Source organism: Fragaria vesca, linkage group LG3 (genome assembly GCF_000184155.1).
Source record: "Fragaria vesca subsp. vesca linkage group LG3, FraVesHawaii_1.0, whole genome shotgun sequence".
In the NCBI taxonomy this organism is placed as follows: domain Eukaryota; kingdom Viridiplantae; phylum Streptophyta; class Magnoliopsida; order Rosales; family Rosaceae; genus Fragaria; species Fragaria vesca.
The window spans coordinates 18,224,497-18,234,488 of record NC_020493.1 but is presented as its reverse complement, the minus strand read 5'-3'; the positions used below and the strand labels follow the sequence as shown (position 1 = coordinate 18,234,488).

At 38.9% G+C, this 9,992-nt stretch overlaps 2 protein-coding genes across 2 annotated transcripts; one reads left to right on the top strand and one right to left on the bottom strand.

The window, feature by feature from the left end:
- The first annotated feature begins 960 nt into the window (after positions 1 to 960).
- On the top strand, positions 961 to 1,308 carry LOC101300710 (cysteine proteinase inhibitor 1-like). The gene has a single exon (XM_004295896.1). The coding sequence runs from the start codon at positions 961 to 963 to the stop codon at positions 1,306 to 1,308; it is 348 nt and encodes a 115-aa protein (XP_004295944.1).
- Positions 1,309 to 5,645: 4,337 nt separating this feature from the next.
- On the bottom strand, positions 5,646 to 6,827 carry LOC101300430 (aspartic proteinase nepenthesin-1-like). Its single transcript, XM_004295895.1, has one exon. It carries the CDS (start codon positions 6,825 to 6,827, stop codon positions 5,646 to 5,648), a length of 1,182 nt encoding a protein of 393 aa, XP_004295943.1.
- Between the last annotated feature and the right edge of the window lie 3,165 nt (positions 6,828 to 9,992).

Genomic DNA, 9,992 nt, shown 5'->3' with positions numbered 1-9,992 from the left:
CTATGTGTGCCTTGGCCTTATGCCAATAGGATATGTAGTTAGACTAGATCTATGTATTCATATCCTTACCATATTAGTATTGTGTAATTCCTTATATAAAGGACTCCTATCAATGAATAAGATGATGATTCTCTTGCTATCTCTTTGTCTCTACACTTTATCCTTCATCAAATATATGATTTATGTATATTACATTTTGCATTTTTGCCCAACTAATTATCTATTTGTCAAGTTGCCCACTACATCTCATTTTGATATATTTTTTTTTTTAGGTAAAAGCAAAGTGATATGTAATATGATTTTTTTTAGGCTAGTTTATATATCTATCTATAACTATCTCTATTAATAAAACCAGAAGCCCTTTTTGACTTTTTTTAAGGTTAAATTTTTGAATATCCGATTATTTCCATGGTTTATTATTATGTGGAAGATATATATATATTTTTTTAAATTAGAGAGTATAACTGAAATTATACATAAAACTAAAATTGACTGCCACTTCTTTTTTTTTTTTTTTTTTTTTTTTTTTTTTTTTAAAGTAAAAAGCAAATTGACATGTGCAAAACACAAGTTAAGAGGCTAGTGAAATATAACGCGGCTGAAAGCATGAATTTTCATCTAATTTAATATGTAATAAACATTCTTTAGATTTATACCTAATTAATAACTGCTATTAATACGTAATAATTGTCTTCATTACCTAATAAAGTTCATTAATATCATTAATTCACCCCTTTAAAATAAAAAATGAAGCAGAAACAGTAGAATTGATAATGGAATATTTGATTTGGCAAGATATATTTTCTGAAATTGGAAATAAATATTTCATTAAGGCTCCAAGTGCCCTTTACTCTCTACGAGTGCTATAAAAACCATGCACCGAATAGACTTTTATTCAAAGTATTGCTAGGAGCCTAGGACCCAACAAATATACTTCAAGCAAAATAAATTACAATTACGATGCATCCTCAATACATCTTTGCAGTCCTTGTTCTTCTTGTTCCCCTTGTTGTCATCGTTTCCGTCGCCGCCGAGGGAGGCTGGATACCTTTGAGTCCTAGCGATCCACGTGCGATAACAGTTGCCCAGTTCGCTATAACAGAGTACAATAAGAATACTACACAGAAGCTAGTATATCAGAGTTTGGTTTCAGCCGAGATAGCTCAAATATTAGGCACTCTTTATCACCTTACGATAGCGGCCAAGAATGAAACGTCGCCTACCTCTGTTGCAAATTATGAGGCTGGAGTTTTGGTTAGACATGGACAAGATCCGAAATTGACTGCCTTCCATATTGCTAAATGCTAGTACTCTCTGTTTCCTGTTGTACAATCTTAAGAGGCATGTTTATCAACTTATCTTGCTATAACTATATCATGCTTCGTTAATATTAATAAGAGATTGGGGATATATAAAACATGATCTTTAGACATATTGCTTAAAGTTTTCTAAATTGTTTATCACCGAATGTTTTGTTTCAATTTGTTCAAAGCATAAGAAGCACAAGTATCCGTTAAAGGATAAAATCAAAGATTTTGAAGGAAGAAAATACAAAAAAAAATTATTGTTTCATGAGACCAGTTTGTGTCGTTGAAGCTATTCCGATGGAAAAACAAATATTGTGGATTGATAGCGTATGACATATATATGTGGGAGCTGGATAAACATTGTAGTGTTTATAGCAAGGACTTGAAGCAAGGTCGAGTTGGTTTCTTGACGCATGTGAATAAGCGTTCTAGTCGTATGGCACATCGACTAGCTAGCAAGATCGGCTCTGTGTCACAAGAGTGGTATTATATCTTTGCAGTTAATGAAATTTCATGATCGATGACACAAGTTTGAAAACCGCTTATAGTTTGATTATGTTTGGTATGCTTGATTAGTAGGGTATGGATGGATGATGTATGCATACTTAAGACTCCATATAGCACTTGCTTGAGTGGAACCCCATTCAAGTTAGAGTCTCAGCATCCACAAGTCTCATATTGGTGGGTTGCTGAGAATTGGAACCTGCCGAACTCATATGACTCGTAAAAAGTGTCAGCGTCCAGAGAGTATAGTTCATCTTGATCTAGACGCAAATGTCGAATGTCTCTAGACTTACAAGGTATCTCATATGACGCTTGTAAAAAGTGTCAGCGTCGTAGGGCCAACGGGGTCTTGATGAAGAAGAAGAAGAAGAAGAAGAAGAAGAAGACGACTTTAATTGCCTGGAAGTCATGTTGTACACTAGTTGAGGAGGGGGGTTTGGGCCTAAAGCAACTTGTGCTTCTTAATCGCTCATTCTTATTAAAGAAGTGTTGGGAGATTTATTCATCTTCATCAGAAAGTTGTGCTTTTATTTGCAACAGGTTTTTACGTAATGGTTCCCCACGTAGCTCTTATGCCTGTTCTTCCATATGGTTAGGTGTGAGGAAGTTCTTTCCACGGGTTCTTGAGAATGCAAAATGACTTATTGGCTCTGGAGCTTCTGTTTCGTTTTGGAAAGATAACTTCATAGGTGTTATTGTTGATCTTTTTGGTAATCATCATGGCTTACTTCATCTGTTAGAAGGAAAAGTGGCTGACTTTATCTATAATGGCTCTTGGACTTTTCCTCATTTGCTTCAATTACATTATCCAAGCCTTTGTGCTATGATCAGTAGAGTTCCAGTGGCCTTGAACCCCATGAAGCATGATAAGCTTATTTGGTCTTCATCGAGTTCTGGTGTGTTAAGTGCCAAGGAGGCTTTTCAATTTCTACGACCTCTTTCTCCTGCTTTGAATTGGGGAAAATTAATTTGGTGTAAATTCATCACTCCCAGAATCTCATTACTAGTTTGGAAGGTGTTACGGGGCCGAGTAATTTTAGAGGACTTCTTATAAAAACGTGGAGTTTCTCTCGCATCTATATGTGTTATGTGTTGCATACATGGGGAATCCTTGTTCCATATTTTTTTCACATGCCCTTTTGCAAATTTCATATGGCAGAAGTGGTTTTCTCACTTTCAATTGGCTACACAACCAACCTCCTTGTTGGATTTGTTGCATGTAGGAAGAGGTAATGATCGAAGTCCTCAACTAAAAGAGCTTTGGTTAAGTTGTTTATGTACAACTTTGTGGTTTATTTGGAGAATACGCAACAAAGTCAAGTATGATGGTTATTCTTGTTTGCCATCACATGTTTGTCGCTTAATTATGGGGCATATGCGAGCTTCCAGTTTTTTCGCCTCAGGATGCATGAATAATTCAGTCTTGGAGCTTTGTGTTTTATAGTGCTTTGATGTTCTTTGTAAGCCGAGACGAGCTCCTCAAATTATAGAAGTGAATTGGATTCCTCCCCTTTTTGATTGCATCAAGATTAATATTGACGAGCCTTTCAATCATGACTCAGGCAAGGCTGGTTTTGGGGGAGTTTTCTAAAATTTTAAGGGTGAGTTTATTGGTGCTTTTGCTTGTAATTTGGACATCCGTTGTTCGGTGGACGCAGAGGTTATGGGTGTTATTAAGGCTATTGAATTAGCTTGGGTTCAGGAATGGAAGCATATTTGGCTTGAGGTTGATTCCGCCATTGTTCTTAACTTCATACATTCCCCTCATCTTGTTCCATGAAGATTTCGTGTTGCTTGGGATAATTGCATGTATCGTGTCTCGCAAATGCAATTTCTGTGTTCTCATATATTCAGAGAAGGGAATCTGGTAGCAGATGCACTAGCAAACTTCGGTTTATCTTCTTCAGGCTTGGTTTATCGGGACTCAATCCCCCAATTCCTTATGAATCTATGCCTTCGTGATCAACTCGGTTTACCTCATTTTCGTTTTCTTCACTGATTTACTTTCAGTGTTGCTTTCTCTTGTAGGTTATGTTGCTTTGTTCTTTGTTGGAAGGGGTTTTGTTAAGCCCCATTCCCTTTTGTTCCCCTGACTTTCTTTTTCTTAATAAATGAAGTTCAACTCCTTTTAATAAAAAAAAAAAAGAAGAAGAAGAAGACTCCATCTATTTTCTGAAAATCAGGTCAGCCGTTGTCTAACGCCTCAATTTGTGAAAATCATGAGAAGATTAGGTAGGTGGTCGCTCAGGTGGGCTTGGAGCTGATTAAGTTGGGACTCAGGGCTAGGCGAGTATAGTGTAATAAACTAGAATTTTTTGGGGGCCAAAATCCTAAACCAAAAACCTTAAACCCTTTTTTGGGGTCAAAATCTCTCCCTCCACTACCTATCTTTCTTTGCAATCTATAAACGACACCCACCTTTGATTCTTTGCAATCTATAAACGACACCACTTATCGTTTTTTCAATCTATAAACGACACCGCCATCGTCATTGTTGCTTCCACAACTACTAAATAACCCATGTTCTCATGACCAAAACGCCAAATCCTCAAAACCATCCTCCATATTAAGTTTGCACCCTATTTATATATTGTATTAAGAAAAAAAAATTAACCTCACACAGGGTTGATAAAGACCCGTCCGATGACGATGAAAGAGCTAGCTGCCGAACAAGATGGGAGGATAATTTTTTTCTTTCTCTCTATTCGCTCTATAAGGTTTAGAGCTCTCTACTTTCTTCTGATGCGTGTATGCTAGCTCTTTTTATTTTTATTTTTTATGAAACAAAGTAAAAAACAGAAAACTACAACAAAAAACCTCTATAGACTCCCCTTCCCAACTGATCCAAATGGAACGCTGGGGACACTGAGAGCCAAGAGAAGCAAGCCGATCTGTAACAAATTAAGTTAGCTTCCCGATGAACACGACAAAATATACAGGACTGAAACATGGATGCCAACCAGTGAATATCTTGAACAAGAGATTTTATACTCTAGGGAACACAAACTTTACCCACAAGGCAGTCTATGAGCGAGGATATTGGAGTCACTTTCAACTAAAACTCGAGGAACTTGCTGAAGAAACGTTGTGTGAAGAGATTCCCGTAAAAAGTTGTTGCTTCAGTGAGTAGAACACTAGCATCACCAATCTTTTTAGCAGCAACTATATGAGGTACGTTGACCATAATTGTCCCTCACCTTCAACCAATATCCTTAGTCTTAAGTTTATTCCTAAATAAAGCCATGCAAATATCTTCACTTTTGGAGGAAAAGTAAGCTACCAAATTTTGGATGAAAAATCAGCATTAGAATGTTTTGGTTTGGAATTCAACAATACGCAAGAGGCAGAACTCGCTGTAAACAATCCGTAACTAGAAGGTCCCCAAATAAACTGATATGGTCTAGGATATAAAGGCAATGGAATAGCTATAATTTTATTTACAACGTCTTCTGGTAAAACTTGTTGTATCTTAGCTCTTTTTTGTGTTACACCCTTTCTAGGCTGGGAACGAGAAAGATAAAAAGGTTAATTGGGCTTTTGAGATAAGTTTTTGTTGGTGTACTAAGACCATCTCCAACCGAGAGGGGTTAAAATAAGGCTGCATTACAGGCCCAAACATTTGTTTTGAGAAACCATAAAACTATCTAAAACCCAACTTGGAAACTTAGATCTTCACAATAAAACTTGGAAACTTAAATGAGTAAGCAATATAAATTGCCATACCATGATGTATATGGGTCATATACCTAGGTCATAATAGATTAATAGTGAACACAGTGATACTTTATTCGAATAACTAGATACTAGTACTAATTCCATACATCTTGGTACTAATTAACAGCTATCAGGCGAAAAGGACAGCATAGAGGAAGCCACATCAAAGACGAAGCGCTTGTTCAGCTGCTGAAACGCTCCTAGAATATTAGGCACGCCGAGGTCTTGGACTCGGATCATCATGAAACAGACTTCGTTCAGGTCCGGGAACTCCTGGAAAGTGGTGGATTCATCTAGGTGGAGGGTCGCTCCTCCAAGAAACTGAAACTCCATTGAAAACCTTCCTCCTCCCAGAAACTTGTGCCTCTTCAGATCATAGCAAAGGTTGTACCCTGACCTTGTTCTCGCCAAAGGCAGCTCGCCAGCAATCTGCTTGAAGTAGTCCTTCACAGCTTGGTGCATCATGTCGTATGCTTCATCGACGAATGAAGAGTACGGAGATCCGCAGTCGATTATGATGCCTTGTCCGTTGCGGGAGAGCACTTCTTGCGCAATCGGCAGAGCGGTGCCGTTGATGCTGATGGCCTCCAGCTTCAGGTAGTAAAAGTTTTGGTTTGACCCCAAGATGGGCGTGGTTTGCACATACGGGCCGGTGTAATTTGCATTGATACTATCTCCAATATAGAACAAAGCCTTGTCTCCGAATCGTTTAGGGAGGCAGTATGAGAATTTTCGGACCGAGAGCTGGTTTAGGATACTTGAGGGCTGATCCCTTCCCAATCCAAGAAACCCTCCAATTGGATTGCCACCACCACTCTGATCATAATAGAAAATGTCGATCCAGTTGTTGATGACACCAACCCCAAACGCCAGACCTGGGACTGATACGTGTCGCTGCTTCCGATCAGAGGTGGTGAAGAAAGTGAAAGTGTCGAAGCCGTAGATCCCCTCCGAGTTCATAAACCGGTAGGAGCAGGCATTGTTGGCAGGATGTGGAGTGAGGCCGGCTGAGGCAGTGCAGATGGGGTGATCTGCAGCCATCGGAATGAAGCTACTAGACTTGAAATTAGGCACAGAGACGTTGAAACAGTAGATGCATCCGGCAGATTGAACCCAGGTTGCGCTCGTAGCGGTGTCCAAGGCCAGGTTGACCTTGAACCCTCCAATCTTCACAGCTGCGTAATATAGATGACTGCCGGATGCGCCTGCCACAGGGGCACTTAATGTTTCACCACGTCTGAAGCTCCGACCACGAGCTTGGCTAACATTGACCAAACCATCGACTTTGGCTTTCACAGCCATTGTCATGATCAGAAAGCAGAAAGCACAAATTAAAAACGAAGACATTTGTTTGTAGTTGGAGATATCTCGATACTCGATTGACACAATGAGATCGTAATGGGGGGAGGGGGTTTTATAGTTGATTTTCTAAAACAGAAACCACATTTGATTGTTTGATACACACACTCAATTAGTTGGCGTCTCTACATTAATTTATATATTTTTCTCAGAATTTACTTAATACACACACTCAATTTATATTCTTAGTGTGTTCACAGTTGGATATATATATAGCAACCTTCAAGTTATAGAAGTCACGAAGCTAGCTTGCACCCTCATCTGGGAAAAAGAAGAGTTATGATGAGGGATCAAATTTCAATTTCAGTGACAATTTTAGTTCATTATAGAGTGGGTAGCTAAGCTAGTGATCGAATTTGGATATATGAATTGAGATACCATATATCTGGTGGTTTGCGTGGGTAAGAGGTATACTTACTAGTTACTATTCTCAGCTCGCTAGCATCAGTACCCATGTGTCACTCTGCCATCCAATTCAAATATGACCAGTAACCAGTTCATCAATCATCAGTTGTCGTTTACAGATTATTAATCCCTGCTGGGCAAGTAAAGATCCTAGGCATGCATTTAGGCAACGTCGGACGGACCCAGGTTTCCTCTGGTGGCTTTGATAGCGTCTCGGCTCAATAATTGATGTGAAAATTAAACTAGAATTAGCAAAGGACATCCTGGCCGGAGATCGATCGATGTGTTTATACTTGCACTGTTAACTCTACGATCCTTATATTTGCTTGCTGTATAGTTAAATTAGTTTGTCACGAAAGAAATCGATACAATTAATGAGATGAAGAAGCATTAGAGGATGCATAGTTCCAAAACCAGGGGCTACGTACTGTTAATTAGGTCACAATATTTCCAAAATCACGTTGTATATATCATCACAATATTACTCCTTCCCTGACCAAACGGGAGGAGCCGAACCAGGTTGAAGCAGGGAATCTTAGTGCGCTTGTGACAAAGGACCATAGAGGAAGGAGAAAGAGTGTAAGACTCTACCTGAATATAAGCAAGCTCGCCAGGGACCATTACATATTTACAGATCCTTGTTGGATTCAACTAGATGAATTTCATTGCACGCATCTCTTTTAACGTTCACATGCTGGCCGGCTTGGAAAGTCATCATCAAAAACTAAAATGGTTGAAGCCAATCTCAAAACGTCACCACCATTTTCAGCAAACTTGGCTATTCGATTTCATGAACAAACATAGTTACTTTATACTGGTGGCCGGCCACGTTTAGACAATCTGGAGCTCATCATCTCAATATAAATAGCTGCATGCACTTCGTTAGAGAGAGAGGGATGCATAAGAAAAAGACCAGTTGCCAACCCTAATAATCAATTTCTCCCTCCTCTCATTTCATTGCACTAGAGAGCCAGCGTTGTCATGGAGGCAGATACAATGGTAGTAGTGCTTATTCTCATATGTGTTCGGATCGTCATTTCTTTGTGTAAACAAATATACAACAGTCTTCTGCATTTCTCAATTCAAGCTTTGTTGGTCTGGAACATGATCAGGAAGATCACCATCAGATCTTGAGAACAAGGTCAGGGTACGACCTTTGCTATGATCTGGAGAGGCAGAAGTTTCTCGGAGGAGGAAGGTTTTCAGGGCCGCCTATTGAGTTTCAATGCGACCCTCCCCCTAGATGAATCTACCACTTTCCAGGAGTTCCCTGACCTGAACGAAGTCTGTTTCATGATGATCCGAGTCCAAGATTCCGGCGTGCCTAATGTTCTAGGAAGACTGAACCAAATCAAAGTTGGGACTTGCATATGGTTGGGTGCCCAAAGAGTTTAATAACCCCAACTTGTTTTGGCTGTCTAAAACGGTGTGTGGAGTTGCTTGGACTAGAGCCCAATCTAAAGGGTTTGGGTTCCAGGGAGCTGACACTTTTGTAGTTGCTACTTTCAGTTGTCTGTGTTTAAAAGAGATTTCGAGTGTTGTAGGCTAACAAGTGGGCACGATCCGATTAGCGAGTGGTACTATCTTACATTCCAATGTAAGCATTCTTAATTACTACTACTTGTCTATTTGTACATGGTAGCTGAACGAAGTGTAATGACTACTCTAGTCTTAATCTTTTTCAGTTAAAATCAAGTGATTTGCATTAAAAAATAGAAAAAGAAGAAACTAAGAAGTAGAGAAAATGGAAGAAGAAACCAAACAAAGTGAATAATCAATCTGTAATCAACATAATTTAGTCACAAAATAACAACCAAAATATATTGCTTAATTTCTCATAAGTTTCTAAGTTTTTTTAGTCGATGTGACTTCTTTGCTTGGACGTCTTGTATTTGAATTTGCTTGGAAACTCATAAGATCATGTCATGTCAATTTTTTTAAAATTCGAATGGTTAAAGTAAAAAAATTACTCGTCATCCTCTCTTTTCTCTCTCTCTCTCTATATATATATATTATATATATATATGTATATATGTGTGTGTAGCGTGACCATTGCTCCACCAAAACATCTCCATTGCGATTCCGATTTGAAATCCTAATTCCCAAATTACTTTGAATTTTATCGTTTCCAGGTTGATGGGTCTCCTCAGCTCAAGTTGTGCCACAAGACGCCCACAGAGAGGTAGTGGAGGAAAAGAGGAATCCAATGTCACTGATGTTGCTGCAATCCACCACCAGATGACGAAGATATCACCGTTTTGCAAAAACGTGTCGGGTCAAGTCGCTGGGTAAATGAGTTGTGCTAGAGGGAAACAACTACGGTTAAATGAGGTGGAAACTGGTCTTTTTCTTACCCTTTGTGATGAGTTGAGCTATTTATGTCACATCCAGACCCTTAAATTTTCACCCTATTTACTAGCATAGTGTTAATAAGAGTTTTACCGTATTCGTAAATGAGTTTATAGTCTTAAAGGTCCCTAGAGGGGTTTTTGAGGGACGATTATTTCGGAGGAATTATTCGTAGGAGAAAATATGACGACGGTAAAAATGGTAAATTTTAGCTAGTAGAATGTAATTTTTATTGGGGTATTATTTTGTGGTGTTATTTTTAGAGTTGAGTTTATTTTTTTAGTGTGGGTATTAAGGTGTTGGACCGGTTTGGGGTGTGGAGGCCCAAAAACCATTTCACTCTCTCTCTCTCTC

Bases quoted from the DNA above. Each gene is read 5' to 3' on its own strand.
- LOC101300710 (XM_004295896.1), top strand. From the start codon at position 961: ATGCATCCTCAATACATCTTTGCAGTCCTTGTTCTTCTTGTTCCCCTT.
- LOC101300430 (XM_004295895.1), bottom strand. From the start codon at position 6,827: ATGGCTGTGAAAGCCAAAGTCGATGGTTTGGTCAATGTTAGCCAAGCT.